Source organism: Gossypium raimondii, chromosome 7, assembly GCF_025698545.1.
Source record: "Gossypium raimondii isolate GPD5lz chromosome 7, ASM2569854v1, whole genome shotgun sequence".
Taxonomy (NCBI): domain Eukaryota; kingdom Viridiplantae; phylum Streptophyta; class Magnoliopsida; order Malvales; family Malvaceae; genus Gossypium; species Gossypium raimondii.
Window position 1 is genome coordinate 4,786,228 of NC_068571.1, and position 21,722 is coordinate 4,807,949.

Below are 21,722 nucleotides of genomic sequence, written 5' to 3' on the forward strand. Positions count from 1 at the left end.
CAAAAACACTCTTTAACCATTAACTTTAACCGTTGACGGTTAAAGCTAACGATTCCTAATTATTTTTTCTAGTTAAAACCATCACGTATCGCAACGCAATGTGACATGTGACGAAAAATTATAAAAAATAAAAATCTATAAAAATCATAGAAATATTATAAAATACTTATTTTGATATGATAATTTTATAATTCTTTTACAAATTTTATATTTCTTTACAATTTTTAAATATTTTTACAACTTTATAAAATATATATTTCAATATTTCAATATATTTTATAAATTTTTATGATTTTATAAAATTTTACAATCTTTTAAATTTTAATAAAAATTAAATATTTCTTATATTTTTATTAAAATTTAATAATTTTTATTGATTTTAATTGGAAAAATTAAGGGTAGTTAATTTTAACTATCAACCGTTAAAGATTTTTTATGCATTTTAGCGATTTAAATACCTAATTAAGTGTAAAAGAAAAATAGAGACTTAATTATTTTTAAAAAAATTCGAGGTGTTTTAATGCATTTTAAAATTTTCTAATTAAGTAAAAAAAGTTTAATTATTTAAATAACTCAAAATCAATATACCCAATCATACGGCGGCCAGCGCAGTCACAGACCCAAAGACAAAAATAAAAAAATAAAAAAATAAAATAGTGGTAATACTCGTAAATAAACTAAAAATGGATGGTAATATCCTCAACAAGTTTAACCAGAAAGCTTCATCATCGTCTCCGTAGATCTCAGTCCACTTCACTAATTTCCTTTTTTCTGCCATTTTTCTCCCTCTATTCCTTTTCCTCCGAAAAAAAGGAAAAAGTGACACTTCTCCGCTAAATCTAAATTTGCTATAAAACCCAATTATCGTTTCTTTCGAATTAAACTAAACACATTTCACATTTTATTTTTTTCTTTTTTCCTTTTGAATTTCGAATTGTTGGAATTGGTTAAGCAATTGTTCAGATCTGAGTACTGTCCCGTCGGATCGGTATCCCGATGGAGGAGGCACTGGAGTTAGCACGTGCCAAAGACACCAAGGAGCGGATGGCGGCGGTGGAGCGGCTCTACCAACTCCTTGAAGGCTCTAGAAAGAGTCTCACTTCTTCGGAAGTCACTTCGCTCGTTGACTGCTGCTTGGATCTCCTCAAGGACAACAATTTTAGAGTCTCTCAGGGAGCTCTCCAGGCTCTTGCTTCCGCCGCCGTTCTTTCCGGTGATCACTTGAAGTTGCACTTCAACGCTCTCGTTCCTGCGGTTGTTGAACGGTTAGGTGACGCCAAACAACCTGTTAGAGACGCTGCCAGGCGCCTACTGCTCACTCTCATGGAGGTAATCTTTTTAAAACTTGGAGTAATTATTAGTATGGGTGTCTTGCTGAGTTTGGGACGCTTTAATGCTTTAGGCTAAGTGGTGAAGAAATGGTGTGATTTTTAATAACATATTTGTTTCAGGTTTCTTCCCCAACGATTATTGTTGAAAGAGCTGGCTCTTATGCCTGGACGCATAGAAGTTGGAGAGTTCGGGAGGAATTTGCCCGGACAGTCACATCATCAATCAGTCTTTTTTCATCTACTGAACTTCCACTTCAACGGGCGATTCTTCCTCCTGTATGCTTATAAACATTTCCAAAGTGAACTTTTATGTCTCGTCAATGTGACAGAGATTAGCTGACATATAAATTTCTTTATCAGATTTTGCAGATGTTGAATGACACAAATCCTGGTGTTCGTGAAGCTGCTATATTATGCATCGAGGTCTGTCAAACGTTTCTTTCTAGTGTTATCTTAGAAGTTAGAAGAGCTTAGCAACTTGTTGACCTTATATGTAGGAAGAATTTCATAGTCTCTTCATGTCTCTGATATCTTTTCTTCTTTTCTTGTTGTGGTGTTACCCGTGGTTTCTAAGAACTTTCACTATGCTTGAACGTGCAGCCGATAGCTTGATACATGGGTTTACATCCAAAGCAGCTTTTCTGCTGCCCAGTTATAGAAAAACATGCTCAGCTCCTCATAATAAGCTTTTTAATGCCTTTAGAGGACAGAAAATTCATGGAGAAAATCAATAGGCTCAAAAACAGGGATCTGAACTTTGTTTGATTGCCCATGGTAGTTTTATTTAACAATTAAACAAAGAGAAACCATCTTAATTAGATTGCTTGTTACTCAAGTTTTAGATCTTTTTTGGAACTATTTTCCAAATTCCTACTCATTAATATTTAAAATTCTCCATATAGGGTGTTTGGACATGTGTTGCCGTCTCCTTGGTTTAATATTAATGTGACTTATTATGCTTCTTCTTGATGAATGTATGTCTTAATAGTTTTGAGCTATTCAGTAATTGTTCATTGGGTTAAATTTTTTATCCTCTTTAGTATTTCTTCTTTGGATGGTAATGAGTATTATAGTAACTGAGAGCAGTAGGTCTACTTCTGCCATCGTGCTTGCAAAATGTTCTTAGAGATGGTCATACATCAAAGATTCTTATATCTAGTGGAAAATTCTGATCAAATGTTTCCTTTTTCAGGAAATGTATACGCAAGCCGGAACTCAATTTCGAGATGAACTTCATCGTCATCAGCTTCCTGGATCTATGGTCAGTATTTAATTTTAGAATAACAAACCATCCTCTAGCTTCTTATTTGTTTTTTCTGACTTCGTATTGATAGTTCAATTCCTCCCCACCCCACCCATCCCTTTTGATGTTGATGACATTTCCTTCTATAAGAAAGGTATTGGTGTTAGTTGTATTTGTAATTTTTACGATATAGGATACAATTTGCAGATGAGAGATATTAATGCCAGACTAGAGAAAATTGAGCCACAAGTTCGACATTCAGATGGAACTTTGGGTGGTTTTGCTACTGGAGAGATAAAGCCTGCTGTACGTAATCCCAAGAAAAGCAGTCCAAGAGCCAAGAGTTCTTCGAGGGAGACATCACTTTTTGGAGGTTTGGCTCTGCATCTAACAATTATTATTATTAACTAGGAGTTTCAAGTGGTTTTCATGAAATGCTGACCTTTGCATAAACTAACCTACTTCCAATATAGGCTATATATTTTCATATTTCTCATATATATGGTGCTTTCTCTTAGATCATGTTTCAACAAGTTAAATGTTACTGAAGTGATTTTCATATTTCTCATATTTATGGTGCTTGCTCTTAGATCATGTTTCAACAAGTTAAATGTTACTGAAGTGATTTCTTTTGTTTTTTATAGGTGAAAGTGATATCACTGAAAAGCCAATAGATCCAATTCAAGTTTATTCAGATAAGGAGCTGGTAAGGGAATTTGAGAAAATTGCCTCTACTCTTGTGCCAGAAAAAGATTGGTCCATACGCATTGCTGCCATGCAGAGACTTGAAGGGCTTGTTTCTGGAGGTTTTTATCCTCTCTCTCGTCAAACCTCCCACCAATCTTATCCAGCATGTGACTACTGTTAAAGAAGTATAAAGTTGCTATTGTTAGCCAAACAGTTATGAAATTCTGCCTGAAAATTCTTAATCTTAAAGAACTGGCCCATGTAGGCTGAGTTAGATATAATTTTTTAGGTATACAAGGGGATGCTAAAATTCAGATATATGAATTCCTGGGTTATCCTATTTGTTTTACCTATTCCCCTTAGTTTTGACTTCTGTAAGGTTGTCATGTTATTTGCCCTATTTGCTATCAACATTCCTTATTTATATGGCTTATTCTTCCTCTATAGTTTATGACTACTGTGAATAAACAGGTGCTGCTGATTATCCGTGTTTTCGGGGACTCTTGAAGCAGCTTGTTGGCCCACTAAGTACACAGTTATCAGATAGGAGGTCAAGCATTGTGAAGCAGGTCTGTAATATTTTTCTTGTGTTTCCTGGTGCTGACTTTTTTCTTTTTGCACTTTGTTTTAGATACTTTAGGAGATTTATTCTTTTTGTTTATAGTTTGTTTATATGGCTCTGAACCAATAGTGCTTATTCTAGCACTGAGAGATTTTTTCTTCTTTTTTTTTTGCCTGTCAAATATATTTTCTTGAAGTTCCTTTTCTAAATACTTCCTTTTTTAATTAACACTGGAACTTTTTAGAATGGTTTAATGAGTTTCAGAGTTATTCAATCAAGGAGTTTTCACATTCTTTTTTTTCTTGAGTTTGCCGGTATTACTATTTGTTTAAAACATATCCATGTATAGAAAATGATCAAATGATAGGGAACATGTCATGGACCCATCATCATACCTGCTTGTCCTTATTGAATCCATTGAAATCTCCAAGAAGGGTGTTTCCAGCAAGTCTAGTAGGAGAGGATAGTTTAAGCTGAAAACTTCAACTTGAGTGCAGATCACAATTATGGTTTGCTGTTGAGAAGACTATAATATTGCATTTTGTTGATAGAATTCTTATATGCATCCAGCTTCATGGTTACATTTCTGGAACTTCAACTGTGAAGCCTGTGTTTTTGTTCTTCCTATATGGCAGTTTTCATATTCTCTTACTAGACATAGCTAAGCTGGTGAGATTCCAAGTTTGTGCATAGTGCTTTAGCTTCTTGTTTCTTAACACAGTGGATGAATTTTTTATACAATGATCACTAGGAATCTTGAGACAGTCTATATAATAATGGTGGTTGAGTTCAAGACAATTGTTTACTTTCGTCTCCCATAAGTGTTTTTGAGTTTGTTTCCTTTTTTCCAGGCTTGCCATTTGTTATCCTTCTTATCAAAGGAGCTCTTGGGAGATTTTGAGGCATGTGCTGAGATGTTCATCCCGGTAAGTTCAGCTTTCATTTGTGGCATACCAACATTTATATTCTCATATGCACTTGTTAATTTCATATTATGATAATCAGGTACTTTTCAAGTTGGTTGTGATTACTGTGCTTGTAATTGCAGAGTCCGCAGATAACTGCATAAAAACAGTAATTTTTTTTCTTATATCCCCTTCCATTTTCCCGTTCAGCTTTGATTCTTTTTATCTTTTTTTTTTTTTCCTTATGATATCTTTTCCTATGTTGCAGATGTTGCGTAACTGCAAAGTTGCCCGTGTGCTTCCCCGCATAGCTGATTGTGCAAAGAATGACCGTAGTGCTGTACTCCGTGCCAGGTCTTCCTGGTTTTGCTATTTTATGAAGTCTTTTATTTGTTACTTCTATATTCAACTTTTATTTTCTTATTGCAGGTGTTGTGAATACGCATTATTGATACTTGAACATTGGCCTGATGCACCAGAAATACAGAGATCGGCTGATTTATACGAGGATCTGATTAGGTGCTGTGTAGCTGATGCAATGAGTGAGGTATCTATATTTGGACTTGCTTCTATTGTTTGATAGCTATAGATGGTTGTAAATGGTTATGCAGTCAGCTCTTTGTTCAAAGGTGTAAGTTGATCATGATGATTGGCTTCTTTCTTGTAAACATGACTGCTTCATGGCTGATTCTTCAGTCTTCACTTGGTATCTTTTAATGGACTCATGTTTTTGCATGATAGGGTAATCTGGAAAGATGACCTTATGTGGGAAAGCTAATTCTTAAACCTCGATGTTATGTACTTTTTTCTTATACCTGTTTGAGCCCTTCTAAAGTTTGATGATTGATGACTAGTTAATTATGAACTTTACAGGTACGATCAACTGCTAGAATGTGCTACAGAATGTTCTCCAAAACTTGGCCAGATCGTTCTCGTCGCTTGTTCACCTCCTTTGATCCTGCTATTCAAAGGGTAAATACAGCTTCTATATTTGATGGATATTTTTTGGAATAATTCTGTTTTCTAGATTGTGGTTTCATTTCTTGCTTTTTACTCAGATAATTAACGAAGAAGATGGAGGGATGCATAGGCGGCATGCTTCTCCTTCTGTCCGTGACAGAAATGTTAAAATGCCAACTAGCTCTCAATCTTCTGCCAGTGCACATCTACCTGGATATCAAACATCTGCTATAGTTGCCATGGATAGAACTTCAACTTTATCCTCGGGCACACCTCTCACATCTGGGTTGAATCTATCCCAATCAAAGTCCCTTGGTAAAGGAGCTGGCCGTACTTTGGAGAGTGTGTTGCATGCAAGCAAACAGAAAGTCAGTGCCATTGAAAGTATGCTTAGAGGTCTGGACATATCCCAAAAACAGAGGTCAACAAGTTTGGATCTAGGTATTGAATGAATTTTCTACGTTTCACTTAATTTAAACCTGAAAGTTTTGTATGAGGTCATTAAATAATGCTGTGATAATTGCCTGAAATGATTAGAAAAATTGGTTCAATTGTGAGCAGCTAAATTTCTCTTTTATTGCCCACTAGTGCAGGAGTTGACCCTCCATCATCTCGTGATCCACCATTCCCTGCCGTTGTTCCAGCTTCTAATAGCCTCACAAGCTCTTTAGGACTAGAATCGACTACCTCTACTGTTGGTAAGGGTAGCAACCGCAATGGTGGTCTGATAATGTCTGACATAATTTCTCAAATTCAAGCTTCCAAAGAGTCAGGCGAGTTATCATATAGGACTAGTGCGACAACCGAGTCTTTGCCAGCTTTCATATCATACTCTGCCAAGAGGGCATCTGAAAGACAAGAACGAGGTTCCCTTGAAGAGAACATTGACATTAGGGAGGCCAGGCGGTCTGTAAATCCACATGTTGACAGGCAATATTTGGACACACCTTATAGAGATGTAAACTCTCGGGATTTACAGAACAATCATGTTCCAAACTTCCAGAGGCCACTATTGAGAAAGCATGTAGCTGGGCGGATGTCTGCTGGAAGGAGAAAGAGTTTTGATGATAGCCAGTTGTCACTTGGAGATATGTCAAGTTATGTTGAAGGTCCAGCTTCTCTTAGTGATGCCCTAAGCGAGGGGCTCAGTCCTAGTTCTGATTGGTCTGCCAGGGTTGCTGCTTTTACTTATCTCCGGTCATTGTTGCAGCAAGGCCCAAAAGGTATTCAGGAAGTGGTTCAAAACTTCGAGAAGGTAATGAAACTGTTTTTCCAGCACTTGGATGATCCCCACCATAAAGTTGCACAGGCTGCCCTTTCAACCCTTGCTGATATTATTCCATCATGCCGAAAGCCCTTTGAGAGTTACATGGAAAGGATCTTACCCCATGTTTTCTCACGGTTAATTGATCCAAAGGAGTTGGTTAGGCAGCCTTGCTCAATGACGTTGGAAATTGTCAGCAAAACCTATAGCATAGATTCCCTGTTACCTGCTTTGCTTCGTTCACTTGATGAACAGCGATCACCAAAGGCAAAATTGGCTGTTATCGAGTTCGCTGTTACTTCCTTCAACAAGCATGCTATGAATTCTGAAGGTTCTAGTAATATTGGCATCTTGAAGTTATGGCTTGCTAAACTGACACCATTGGTCCATGATAAAAATACTAAGCTTAAGGATGTAGCTATCACTTGCATTATATCTGTATACTCGAATTTTGATCCAACTGCTGTTCTGAATTTTATTCTCAGTTTATCAGTTGAAGAGCAAAATTTCCTCAGACGGGCACTCAAACGGTACACTCCTCGTATTGAGGTGGATCTGATTAACTATTTGCAGAACAAGAAAGAGAGACAGCGTAAATCATCCTATGATCCATCTGATTTTGTTGGAACTTCATCTGAAGAAGGATATATTGGTGTGTCCAAGAAGAGTCTTTTACTTGGAAGATATTCTGCTGGTTCCACTGATGGTGATGGTGGTAGGAAGTGGGGTTCCACCCAGGAATCAACCCTGATCACTGGAAATATTGGCCTGGCAACATCTGATGAAACTCAGGACAACTTATTTCAGAACTTGGAAACTAGTTCAAACACAAATGTTTTTCCTTCCAAAACCAAAGAGTCGTCTTATATGGTTAATTCTATTTGTCAGACCTTGGGGTCTCAAACTGGCCAGATAGAGAACTTAGAAAGTAGTGTCAACTTGGAAGCTCTATCTACTCCACATCTGGAAATTAATTGCCTGAGTAGATTTGACACTTTGGAGACCACTGAAGCAGCTACTCATAATGGAACATCATCAGAGTTGGATCTTAATCATCTTAAACCTGCAGCTATAAAGGTTAGGTCTATGCCAGACACGGGGCCTAGCATTCCTCAAATTCTTCATGTGGTGAGTTTGATTTGTCCTGGTTTTATAAGGAGATGATAATTGTTTAATCAACTGAGTTTGCCTGGAGAAAATGGATTATGGGCTTCTCATAGTGCTTATTGTGTTACAAGAACTTCACACTTCATAAATGCTTTCTTTTGTATTTTAGATCTGCAATGGGAATGATGAGAGCCCTACTGCCAGTAAGCACAATGCACTTCAGCAATTACATGAAATTTCTGTGGCCAATGATCTCTCTGTTTGGACCAAGGTATATATCTTTCCTTATAATTCTTGTACAAATTTGATTTTATTTTGATTTCCTTCTCTTTGAAGTTTCCTAAACCTGCCACACTTTTAAAAAAGAGTATTGTCCTCTGCACTCTATGTCAAATATGCTCTGCTATATATCTTGCACATCAACTTGTAACATTTAGTTTTATGCAGTATGCCAATCAGATTTTGACAGCTGTACTTGAGGTTTTAGATGATTCTGATTTCTCAATCAGAGAGCTTGCCCTGTCATTGATAATTGAAATGCTTAAAAACCAGGTTTGCTTATATTTTTTAGGATACAATTATTTCGAGACATTGTTTAGATTTTCCATCTCTTTTTCCCCCTAATATATGAGTGTGCTTGTTTCCTCCCTTTTTTGGCTTGTCATACTTTCAGAAAGGTGTTATGGGAGATTCTGTTGAAATAGTGATCGAGAAGCTGATTCATGTAGTGAAGGATATTGTTCCAAAAGTAATTTATGATTTACTTTCCATAAACTTGTCTTTTGAGAATATTCTTGCTCCTCCACATCTAATTTGTCTGCTCCATGCTTAGGTTTCAAATGAAGCTGAGCACTGCTTGAACACTGTGTTGTCCGAGTATGATCCATTCAGATGTTTAAGTGTATGTGGTTCTCTGTCGAATGTCTGACTTGTTTCGCGTACAGCAAATGAAGAGAAAGAGTGTTTTGGCACTTTTTCTTCCTGGTTTAGGTTATTATAAGTACTGATGTTGTCAAATGATGGGGGTTGCAGGTTATTGTACCTTTATTAGTTACTGAGGATGAGAAGACTTTAGTTATTTGCATCAACTGTTTAACAAAGGTATTTATTCTGAATCTTAATTGGAACTAAAATTGTTAGATTTAATCCATTTTGAACCTTCATCTGGATAAATATCCTGGGCTGTTCAGAATGCTTGTATAAAGTTAATTTTGTTCTAGGGAATTGTCATTTCTTTCCTTTCTATTTGGGTTAGACGCTTATTTGCTGCTGTCCTTTGATTGCTCCATTGTTCCTCCTGATCTTAGGCGTTCTAACCTTTATGCCTTTTTTGTTCAGCTTGTGGGACGGCTATCACAGGAGGAACTAACGGCTCAGTTGCCCTCATTTTTGCCTGCTCTTTTTGAAGCTTTCGGAAACCAGAGTGCTGATGTCCGTAAGGTAATACTTATGTGCCTTTTTAAAATTTTCATTATACTTTTATCATCTGGTGGAAGAAATTATGCATGACCATTTATGTAACTAGCTGCTTGATCCTTTATAAGTGATATGGTTGCTGTCTGAGATATTACCTCCAGAAATCTGTAACAAAGATAGAATTATCTTATAGAAGACACAATTTTTTACCATTAAAGTGTAGGATGATTTATTTGTTGATATTTGGCAATTCATAGAGCACTTTTAGGTTCGATTGACGGTTTATGGATGCTTTTATTTTATTCCTTTTCTCGAATATGTGACTTGAGCTATAAAAAACAGGTAGCTCTCTCCTATCCTGTAAATACCTTCCCTTTCCAAGATTAGAACCTTAGGCTTCCAGTTTGAGGTTCATGTTTTAACAGTTGGGGTGTCTCATCGGAGACACAGTAGGGATAATGAAAACAAGTCAAGCAATTCGTTAACTGTTGGGTTGACTTGTCCAGTCTTGTTCTACATTGAACTATTAGTTCAATAAGTTATTATCATTTAATTTATAAATATTACTTTCTTTTTCCTCGATTCTTAATTTTGAAAATTGTAAGTTTATCACACCCCTCAAATTTTTGTAATTTGAGTTGCAGTATGGTTTGGTTTTATGAGCAGAGTCAAGTTAAGCAAATGAACTTTGTATTTCTGCTTGTTCCAAAAATTTTCTCAATTGTTGTTGGGCTCTGATGTCTGATATCATGTTTCGATGGTGCAGACTGTCGTTTTTTGTTTGGTGGATATTTACATAATGCTTGGGAAATCATTTTTGCCTCACTTGGAGGGGCTTAACAGCACACAATTGCGGCTGGTTACAATTTATGCCAATCGGATATCACAGGCCAGGACCGGCACACCTATAGATGCTGGTCATGAATAGTCGGTTCATTTGGATAGCAAGGTCAGATTCGGGGAATGTTTACTTATTGTTTTTTTTTTTTTTCCTTTTTTGTATATTGTGTGAATGCATTTGATGGGGGTGATTTTTTTTCTTTTTTCTTTTTTGCTGGGTTTTTGGAGAATTGAGTGTTTTTTTGTTTAGTGAATCAAATAGGGAATTGTACTACTGTCATACCCATGTTGTAATCACCATTTTTCTTGACATTGTTGTCTTATTGATAAAGAAATATGGTTTTGGAATTTTTTTTTCTTGCATTCCATCTTTATTTATTTATTTTTACCTCCAAAATCCATTTTAAGATGTCAGTGCAGTGGCTTTTGTCAAAAACTATTTTGTTCATAGACTCAAATCAATATACACAACAAAATACAATACATAAGTGTTCAATTTTAGCAAATTCTATTTTGAAACTTAAGGTTTGGTAGACAATTCTGCAACCTCGCTAAAAATACTATCCCATCAAATATAATCTCATTCCCGAAGCTGACTAACCCTCATGACAATCAATCCCGTATAACCTAGACGAAGCTAGGCTTGGGCAGTCACGAAGTAAATGAATCAGGCTTTCCTACTTATTATTATTATTATTATTATTTTGTATAGTGTGAACGCATTTGAGGGGTGATTTGTTTTTTCTAATTCATCTTTGTTATCTTTCTGTTCTTTTGCTGGATTTTTGGAGGAGTGTTTTTGTTTATTGAAATCAAATAAAGAATTGTACTTTTATTATGCTCTTGTTGTAATCAAATAGGGTCAAATTGATAAAAGTTTAGCAAATATCCTTATAAATTAACCTATTTTATAATCCTTCCTTAATTAAATTCGATGAGTGAGTAATAATAAACAAAATTTGAGGACATAGGCCATAACCATTGTAAAGGCTTCATAATATTATTTATGCCATGTGAAATTGTAAGGTTGATGAGTGTATAAATATAGAGGTTGATTGTTGAATTTAAAAGAATTATAAAATAAAAAAATTATTGTAAATATCAAAAGTTATTATCGTACTTGGACAATTTGTAAGAAACATAACAAATAATTGTCAAAATATGTTAGATATAATAAATATATACATATACTAATAAATAAATCCAATTAACTGCACATAGAAAAGAAAATCTGGTTTCCAAATTATACATCACTTCAACATATTTCAACCATAAACACTTTCGTGAGAATCTCGTACCTTTACTTCATATAGCACTCTAGCTTCTTTTACCATAACATTATTAACTTTGCCATCTGAAACTCATAAACCCTAAACCCTAAACTCTAAACCCTAAACCCTAAACTCATAACGTTGATGAATGTATAAATATATAGGTTGGTTGTTGAATTTAAAAGAATTATGAAATTCACAACGAATTATAGAAACAAAAAAAAAAATTGTAAATATCAAAAGTTATTATTGCACTCGAACAATTGTAAAAAACGTAACAAACAATAATCAAAGCTCATTACTTATAATATATATATAAATATTGATAACTAAATCAAATTAATGACAGAGAAGAAAAATCTAGTTTCTAGATTACGCAGTGCTTCAACATATCTCAACAATAAATACTTTCATAAGAATTCGATCCCATTACATCTAATTTTTTTGGTCTCAATCTGCAAATTAGTTCACTTAATACATAAGGTAAATTCAAAATTTTCAACCCATCATTCACTATATAAACCTGAATATGTACGCTCTTGTTTTCACATCAATTCAGTTTTCAAGTTGTTTGTTAATAGTAAGTGAGCAACAACATTGCCTCTTCAAGGCTTAGGCATAAATATTCTTTTTTTTTTCTCTCCATTAGTGAATAGTTTGAGCAAAGCAGTTTTTAGTTTCTTGTAGTTTAAGTAATTAAATATGGTCTTGTTTTACATTGCGTTTTTGCTTTTGTTATTCAATAACATGTTTTAATCTCAGGAAATCGATGGCACCAACTTCAGCAGACAAGGATAATGGGGACAATGGAAGACTAGCACGCAGGCAACAACTACTTACTGAAATTGTTCTGAGGAACAAATTGACAACTCTTGTGTTTGATGGTGACACAACGTGTCGGGTTTTGGAGCAGGTACTTCTTCGTTCTTATGGGGTTCAAACTCAAGGTGTCGACAACGGTAGGGATGCAATCGCCCTCATTGCCTTTGGTGCCAAATTCAATCTCATCATCATCAAAAAGATTCTCCCTATCATGAATGGCCTTGAGGTAACCTTATAAAAGACGAGTGTTTCATGTTTTGTGTAGAACCAACATGTGTGATCATCTATTTTTTTTTTTTTATTAATGGGCAGGAAACAAGGCAGATTCATTAAATGGGAGTGGTTGTAAGATACTGGGGGTCACAGCTTGCTCGGGAGAAAGTGAAAGGCAGGCATTTTTGGCAATTGGTGTTGATGTGTTCATTGAAAAACCTTTGGATCCTGAGCATCTGGTTCCCATCTTGAGGGAACTTGATGGGGAGTGAGTGAAGATCCTTAGACTTTCCTGTTGTTATAGTAGTTGGCTACCAACTTTGATAGTTGTTTGTTGATTTTTTCATGTTATTAGCTTTGAACAATAATAATGTATTTTAGTAGGCTATAGTTTATTTTTCGGGTCTAGTCCAATAGTAATGGGTAATGCCATGAATAAGATTGTCGTTGTGTATTAAGTCTTTTATTTTACCCCAAATATCTCCTCATTTACCCATGTTTATGTTTACATATATATAACTGCATATATATGAAGATTCAACTTATATTTCTTATGTTTTAAGCATGGTCTGCCATCAAATGAAAGTATAGCATTAAATTTTCTATATTAAATTGATTCAACCCAATAAAAATTGTTACGAAACTTTAAAAAAAAAAGGAAGATTATTCCGAAACATAAAAGTAAGAGAATTTTTTTTGTTATGAGATCTTTTGGTGGTAGGACTTTGTAAGCAACCACAACCCAAACAACTCCTCGCAGTGGCTCTCCTCAACTAAGTACTTGCCTAATAAATCGGTCCACTCAGTTGCTGTCCTACAGAGTTAAGTCGAACCATTTAAGATGCATGCGGGACCATTTAAAGTCATCATAACGCCAACTTACCTGGCTTGGAAGCATACGGTTACTGACTCTAGACCTTTGACCCACTAATATCGAATCATTGTATGACACTTCAAAACAAGAGATGATTTCTATGTAAGGTTAGCAACTCGAGAAGAGGGGGAACACAACCTGCTTCTCTCACCAGATCAGATTCCATTTTCTCCCTCCTTGTATCTCCAATCACCATATACACGATTCTATTCTAAACAGGGTGAATCAACCATCTTAACCACCTTCTTTTTTATATCAACACACATTAAATGAAATTAAATTTAAAGTTAAATCAAAACTAACTACTAAATGAAAGCAAAGCTCTCCCAACGAGTGATAATACCGTATGATTTTTAACTTTTTACATTATACTTCAATTCAATAAAATTAATTTATTATTTAATTTTAGACGTATTTCTATGTTATGATTTTCTATACATTTTCTTTTGAATGATGATTTCATAAACATAATATTCAATCACATAAATTCATTTATTTTGATTTTGTTTTCTTATTTCTTATCTATTATTTAATTTGTGTTTATATTTAAAACAAATGGGTTAATTACATTAGACATCCTCAAATTATTATCTTCTTTTTAAATTGGTCTCTAAATTTTAAAACATTCTAATTACATCCCAAGCTATCAATATATTATAGCAATTAGGTACTTCCATTACTAAAATTGTTAACTGTTAAATGACACTTTAAATCTTATGTGACGTAATTTAAAATGAAACTAGAAAAAGAGCATATACTATAAAATGTATGTTGTAAAAAGATTGGTTTTGAGGTTTTCAAAATTTTTATAGAAGTTTTATTGATCATTTTTCCAGTAGTACTTTGTTTTTAGTTTTACTTTTAAAATTTATACGGTAATATTATATTTATTTAAAAATTGTCATACCGCATAAGGTTTGGCATGTCATTTAACAATTAAACGTGGTTTTAATAATGGAAGGATTTGAGTGATATAAATATAATCTTAATAGTGTGGGATGTAATTAGAATGATTTTAAGTTCTTGACTATTTTAAATGAGTGTAATAATTTGAGGATGTCTGGTGCAATTATTTACTAAATAATTTTAAAAGTCATGGAAAATAAAATAGATTTATTTTATTATTTAATATGCTATCTTTTATAATTTATTTATAAAATATAAGCCATATTTAATTATTGTTAATAGCAGAAAATTAGAGATTCGGATATGTTTTTTTCTGTTCAGAGTCGAGGAAACTTGAACTTGTCTGTCTGTATTTGATACTATGACGGCCAATGAACATATGAAACCAGATACTTCTATAGTCCGCTTCTCTTTCTGTCAGGATTTATTGTGTCTTTAATTTACATTAGGTTTCGTTTGTCTTAATCTACCTCTATTTTAAAATTAATTCTTAAAATATCAATTATACAAAAAAATATAAAAAGGTGTTATACGGTTGTAAGCGGATCTCTCCCTTAATGATAAATTTATTTGTTTAAAGCCAGTTTAGCATTTATTCCTTTTATTTTTAAGCTAAATTTGACTATTAACTTTTAAAGGAATAATTTGACTGTCAATCTTTCAAAATAGTCAATTGTAGTTTTTTTACAAAAATAAAGGTTAAACATTTAATTTTCAAATACGGTAATCTTCATGACAGTTCACATGTATTTCATACTAACATGAAGTACACGCAGTTTTCCATGCCAATATCGTTAAAATATTATTTTTTAGTCAATATTTCATTAAAAAAACAATTTGATTGTTTTTGAAAGATTAATAGCAAAATTTAGCTCAAAAAAAGAATAAAGGCCAAATTGACAAAAAATGTAAACATTAAGGAATAATTTAGATTTAAATATGCCAAAGGTCCCTGTACTCTTTTGAAATGTAAAATTTAGTCTTTATACTTTAGTTTTGAGGCATTAAGCCCTATACTTTTTTTATTTAAAATTACTATTAAAGTTAATAAGTGTCAAAGGTAAAATAACTTTTTAGCCCTTAGTATTTACAATTTTTATCAATTTGGCCATTACCCTTTAAAAGTACATAAAAATTTTAAAATAATTTTTAATATTTTAAATAATAGCATAAAAATTTAAAATTATAATTTTGACAAAATAAAACATTATGAAAAGAAATCTCCTCAAAATTCAAAAATTAAAAAATAAAATGATTTTAAAAATATAAAAAATTCAAACATTCATTGTTATCTAAACTGGATCAGACCAGCCAGTCGGATTGGGAATCGATTCGCCCACGAACCGATATTGTAACATCCCGATTTTGGGCCTAGTCGGAACAGTGGTTTCCGGACCACAAATCCGACGAGGATAAAATTTATTTTTATTATATTTTTATGGTCTACGATTTCAAAAAATGATTTCGTGAAAATTTCATTCGAAAATTTCGACGTTTGGGCACTCAATTTAGTCAAAAGGACTAAATTGTACAAAGTGCAAAAGTTGAGATCTACATGTTAGAGGTGTCCAATTGTTATGAAATTTTAAATTGGAGGTCCTTATATGGTAATTAGACCATTGATTAAGTTGGTGGACAAAAATGGATATGGTTAGGCATGTTTCCAAAGTTTTTCATTAAGGGCATTTTGGTCATTTAGTTATTAAAATGAATTAAAAACAAAATTAAAAGCCAATATTTGTCCATATTCAACCCTTAGGCCGAAAATTGCATGGAGAAACCATGGCTAGGGTTTTTCAAGCTTCCAAGCTCGATTGTAAGTCCGTTCTAGCCCCGTTTTTAATGATTTTTACGTTTTTAAAATCCTCGTAACAAGATTTACCTATTTTTACCATTATTTTGAACTAGGGTTTGTGTTTAAAAATTTACCCATGAATGATATGCATATATTTTGATGTTTTATGGAAGAATATGAATGTTTGGAGTGTCATGAACGTCTTTTACTAAGTGATTTTCGATGAAAATGCCTAAAAGGATTAATTTGTAAAAGTTATAAAATATGTCACAAGTGTGTGAATAAGTGAGAATTGTGGACTGCTATAGTTATGAAAATGGTTCGGCTAGGCCTAAAATGTAAGGAAATTGAATAAAAATTATTTTACGAGCCTAGGGGTAAAATTGTAATTTTGTGAAACTTTAGGGGCAAAAATGTAATTTTTCCAAAGTGTGATTTTCGGACTAAATTGAATAATGTGAGTGTTAAGTAAGTTAAATATGTTATTATAAATCAATAAAGACGATAAATTGACTTTGATCAGTAAAAAAGGAGAGTGAGAAATTTCTCAGTTGAACCTCCGGAATAGAAAAGATATGAATGAAGTGACAATAATGATCACATGTGTGGCACGGGCTGTGTGCAGGCCACTATGTAAAGAGATAGTAATGGTCACGTGTGTAGTACTATGTGCAAGCTACTACGTGTACTGGGTACCATTGATTATAAAGGTGGTTGCTGTGTGCTGATTCCACTAGGTATCATTGATTATAAAGGTGGTTGTTGTGTGCTGATTCCACTGGGTACTATTGATTATGAAGGTGGTTGCTATGTGCTGATTCCACCGAGTATCATTGACTATAAGGGTAGTGCTATGTGCTGATCCACCGTGTATCTGTTATTATTCCGAAGTGTTCATCGGGAAATTGACTAAGTGAAAATACATGAGATCATGTAACGACTAAGTGTAATTGAATATTACTATGTGATGAATGAGTGCAGGTATAAGTGTGAAAATTTATGAACAATGTGCTCGATATTTGATCAAACCATCGGTAAGATGCAATGGAGTAGGTGAAATTATGAAAGAGTAAATTTAGCAACAAAACAGTTGTGGACAGCAGCAGTTGTGTGACTTTGAAAAATCACCAAAAATAGTGGAAATCGAATTAGAGAGTGACTAAGATATGAAATTAAATATAAACGAGTCTATTTTCACATAAAAGAGACAAAGTAAGCAAAAGAGGTTTATATTATGAGATGTTTGAATTTTAGTGAGACAGGGCTAGAATGATTTCGGAATCCCCTGTTCTGACTTTGGAAAATCATTAAAAATTGTACAAAAATAATCATGGGATAAAATTTATATGTTTAGAATCCTAAATGAGTTTATTTTCAAAAGAAACAAGCAATAACATTATCTGAATTCTGTACTATGAAATAATTAATTTTTAGTGAAGAAAGGTCAGAACTATCGAGCAGTGAAATAGGGGAAACTTTAAAGAATAAACTGTATTTATTGGCTAAGAAAAAAATTCTAAAAATTTTATGGTAAGAATATATGTGGGTATAGTTTCGGGAAAATTAACGGATCTTAATTTGGAGCTTGGTAGCTCGAGATATAAATAAATTAGTGACTCTGACTCAGACAGACAATTTGAATTTACATACAGGAAAATAGTGAAAGTATGGATAATGTTGTTTAAGTGTGTTATACACATTAAGGATGTGAAATGGAGAGGAGGAGGAGGAAAATTGGGAAATATATGAATGATTTGTGTATAATTGGTAATATGCTCGATTATAATTGATAAACGATGAAATATAAATGATGCTTATATTTGCGCATTTTGGTCATGATTTAAGCTCATGTGGGAAAATAAAGTTTCATAGTATGTGTGTATGGTATATTTGGAATATGATTTAGCTTGAAGTAATGTCATGAATGGTTTATGAATTAACACATGTTGGTAAGTTTGATACATTAATAAATGTTGTGCTCATCCATGCTCATAATGCTTATGCTATATGTTTATTTGGTTAACATATTTGATGTACATGCTTAGGCTTTGACCAAGTTGGGGCTGGATTATGCCACATTAAACTTATAAGTTATGCATTGTAACAGCCCGATTTTGGGCCTAGTTGGAACAGTAGTTTCAGGACCACAAATTCGACAAGGAAAAATTTATTTTTCTTATATTTTTATGGTCTACCATTTCAAGGAATGATTTTGTGAAAATTTCGTTCGAAAATTTCGACGTTTGGGCACTCAATTTAGTCAAAAGGACTAAATTGTAAAAAGTGTAAAAGTTGAGTTCTATATGTTAGAGGTGTTCAATTGTTATGAAACTTTAAATTGGAGGTCCTTATATGGTAATTAGACCCTCGGTTAAGTTGGTAGACAAAAATGGGCATGAGATAAGTGAAATAGGAAATTTTTAAGTTAGGGGCAATTTGATAATCTAGTAATTAAAATGAATTAAAAGGGAAAAAGATGACAAATTGTGCTCATCTTCTTCATTTGAATGAAATCAACAAGGGGGGAACCATTTTAGGGTTTTCAAGCTTCCAAGCTCCATAGTAAGTGATTCTAAGCCCCGTTTTTAATGTTCTTTACGTTTTTGGATTCCCGGTAACTTGATTTCGCTTATTCTAGCAATAATTTAACCTAGGGTTTATATTTGGAAAAATACACATAGGTGAAATGTGTTTATTTTGATGTTTTATGATAGAATATAAAGCTAGAAATTATGTTAAACAACTTTTGCTAAGCGATTTTAAGTGAAAACGAGTAAAACGACATAATCGGTAAAAATACCTAATGTTCATAATTAAGTGTTAGAGTGGGAATTTGACATTGCCATAGAAGGGAAAAATGTTCAGTATGTAATAAAACATAAGAGTAAGAGATGAAGTTTAATTTCCGAGCTTTGGGGCAAAAGTGTAAATATGCAAAAGTTTATGGGTAAAATTATAATTTTGCCAAAGTTTGAGTTAAGGATTTTTTTGATGAATGTGCATGTTAAATAAGTCAAATATGTTATTATAGTTCAAGAAAGAAGTGGAATCGACCTTGATTGGATAAAAGAAAAGATTAAAGACTAAATTGCTAAATTTCTATATTGTTGCACCAAAGTAAGTTGTATGTAATTAATAAATTATTATAATTATTTTGTTATATTTCGTGACAATATATGCGAAAGGGTTGGATATGAAATAGTTATATTAAAGTTAGAAATTTGAAATTGATAGTTGATTTGTTTAAAATCAGCTTGGTTTATGAATATACCAACTGCAAGTAATGGTTGAAGTGATTTAAATCGAATTATTAATTTGGTTATGGAGTGGAGTGGAAAGTTGATATTATGATGTGATATGGAGAAATTTTAAATTAATGGAAAGTAAGAGTCTTTGTGGAACTGTCGAAATGGTAAAGATTTGAATAAGGTATCGATGAACACGTGTGTAGTACTGTGTGAAGGCTACTACGTGTATCGATAAATAATTGTCACATGTCTAGTACTAAGTGAAGGCTACAATGTGTACCGAGAAGCTTTGGTCACGTGTGTAGTACTGTGTGAAGGCTACTACGTGAATCGATAAATGATGGTCACATGTGTAGTACTAAGTGAAGGCTACTATGTGTATCGAAAAGTTTTGGTCACGTGTGTAGTACTATGTGAAGGCTACTACGTGAACCGTAAAAACTTGATCACGTGTGTAGTACTATGTGAAGGCTATTACGTGAACCGTAAAACTTGATCACGTGTGTAGTACTATGTGGAGGCTACTACGTGTATTGAATGATAAAAGTAACATGGGTAGTATTGTGTGAAAAACCCCAAATATTTGTTGTTATACCGACATGTTCAGTGAGATATGAGTATGTGATTGGAACGTGATAAGTTGCGAAAGAGTGACTGAAGTGATGAAGTCTTGTATTGTGTTATAAAATAAATGGTTATGGTGCTATGTGAATGAGGGATGTTGGAATAGAATAGATTTGGACAGTGACAGTGATGTTAGTTTGAAAAATCACCAAAAATTATAGAAATTGAGTTAGTGGTTGAATAAGACATGAAATTAAATCTTAATGAGTCTAATTTCACATAAAATAGAAAGAATGGCCAAAGAAGTTATATATTTTGAGATATTGGAATTTTAGTGAGACTGGGTCAGAATGATTTTGAAATCCCCTGTTCTGACTTTGGAAAATCACTAAAAATTGTACAAAAATAGTTATGGTCTGAAATTTACACGGTTGAATTTCTAAATGAGTATATTTTCAATAGAAACAAATGGGAGCATCATTTGAATTCTTTAAAAATAGATAATTAACTTTTAATGAAGAGGGGTCAGAGCTGTCGAATAGTGAAACAGGGGAGGATTTAAAGAATAAACTGTACTATTTTGCAGAAACAAAAATTCTGAAAATTTTATGGTAAGAAAATATGTGAGTCTAGTTTCAGGGAAAATTTACGGATCTTAATTTGGAGCTTTGTAGCTCTAGATAAAAATAATTTAGTGACTTTGACTCGAATAGACAGCTTTGAATATACATGTGAGTGAATAGTGAAATAGTAGTTAATGTTGTTTAAGTGTGTTATACACATTAAGGATGTGGAATGGAGAGGAGGAGGAGGAAAATTGGAAGAACATATGAATGATTTGTGTATAATTGGCGATATGCTCGTTTATAATCGACAAACGATTGAAAAGAAATGATGTTTATAATTGTGCACTATTAGTTATGGATCATGTGAGAAAATAAAGTTTCATAGTATGTATGTATGGTATATTTGGTATATGATTTGGTATGAAGTAAGGCCATGAATGGTATATGGGGTAACTCATGTTGGTAATACAAATTGTGAATTATATTTGATATGTTATTGTTTTGTGTGATATTCGTAGGAAATGGATGTGGAAAGAAAATGAAATACTAAATTCACACTTGAAGAGTAAAATGAGGAATGAGGATGATGAGTTGATTCGATGTTGTTATTTAAGCTTAAGTGATGTTTGCTTTGCACTACTAAGAATTTTATAAATGTGTTAATAAATGGTAAAATCGATAAACGTTGAGTTAAATAGTGAATATGTATTAGTATTGAACTTAATGATATTGAATTGTACGTGAATTAAATGGAAGTTTCTAGTGATATGTTTTGAATTAAAATAATTATTGTGGTACTGAAATGTATATTGGGTTGAGAAATTTATTTGAATTGTGAACATGAGAAATTATGAATTAAACGAAATGGAAAAGAAGCATTGAATTACATGAGCAAGTATTGGGTCTCGTAGGCCCTATTTGTTATAATTATAATATTTTGAGTTATAATGTGAAGATTTATAAAAGAATGTTAACAATTTGGAAAACCTTAATTCGAATGAAATTTTGTAACTCGATTTAATACGTTACAAGTGTATGTATTCTAGTAATGCTTCGTACCCTATTCCGGTGTCGAATACGGGTAAGGGGTGTTACATGCATTGAAATGGTAAGTGCCTAAATGGAAATATGCTTGTGATCATGACAGG

The 21,722-nt window shown here is 33.3% G+C and overlaps 2 protein-coding genes across 2 annotated transcripts; both read left to right on the forward strand.

Moving 5' to 3' along the window:
- The first annotated feature begins 724 nt into the window (after window positions 1-724).
- Window positions 725-10,663, forward strand: LOC105761131 (CLIP-associated protein). Its single transcript, XM_012578845.2, has 21 exons — window positions 725-1,329; window positions 1,452-1,607; window positions 1,692-1,754; window positions 2,524-2,592; window positions 2,782-2,947; window positions 3,219-3,380; window positions 3,733-3,830; window positions 4,675-4,749; window positions 4,829-4,897; window positions 4,997-5,082; window positions 5,158-5,275; window positions 5,602-5,700; window positions 5,787-6,129; window positions 6,282-8,080; window positions 8,229-8,330; window positions 8,507-8,611; window positions 8,733-8,807; window positions 8,892-8,960; window positions 9,092-9,160; window positions 9,398-9,499; window positions 10,242-10,663. Exons 1-21 carry the CDS (start codon window positions 997-999, stop codon window positions 10,401-10,403), a joined length of 4,320 nt encoding a protein of 1,439 aa, XP_012434299.1. The 5' UTR covers window positions 725-996; the 3' UTR covers window positions 10,404-10,663.
- A 1,692-nt stretch (window positions 10,664-12,355) lies between these two features.
- On the forward strand, window positions 12,356-13,055 carry LOC105764919 (two-component response regulator 24-like). Its single transcript, XM_052633810.1, has 2 exons — window positions 12,356-12,634; window positions 12,721-13,055. The coding sequence occupies exons 1-2, from the start codon at window positions 12,356-12,358 to the stop codon at window positions 12,739-12,741; spliced, it is 300 nt and encodes a 99-aa protein (XP_052489770.1). The 3' UTR covers window positions 12,742-13,055.
- The last annotated feature ends 8,667 nt before the right edge of the window (window positions 13,056-21,722 follow it).

Coding starts and splice junctions, on each gene's coding strand:
- LOC105761131 (XM_012578845.2), top strand. CDS start 997: ATGGAGGAGGCACTGGAGTTAGCACGTGCCAAAGACACCAAGGAGCGG. Junction 8,331..8,506: donor ATCTCTCTGTTTGGACCAAG/GTATATATCTTT, acceptor AGTTTTATGCAG/TATGCCAATCAGATTTTGAC. Junction 8,612..8,732: donor TTGAAATGCTTAAAAACCAG/GTTTGCTTATAT, acceptor TCATACTTTCAG/AAAGGTGTTATGGGAGATTC.
- LOC105764919 (XM_052633810.1), top strand. CDS start 12,356: ATGGCACCAACTTCAGCAGACAAGGATAATGGGGACAATGGAAGACTA. Junction 12,635..12,720: donor CTATCATGAATGGCCTTGAG/GTAACCTTATAA, acceptor ATTAATGGGCAG/GAAACAAGGCAGATTCATTA.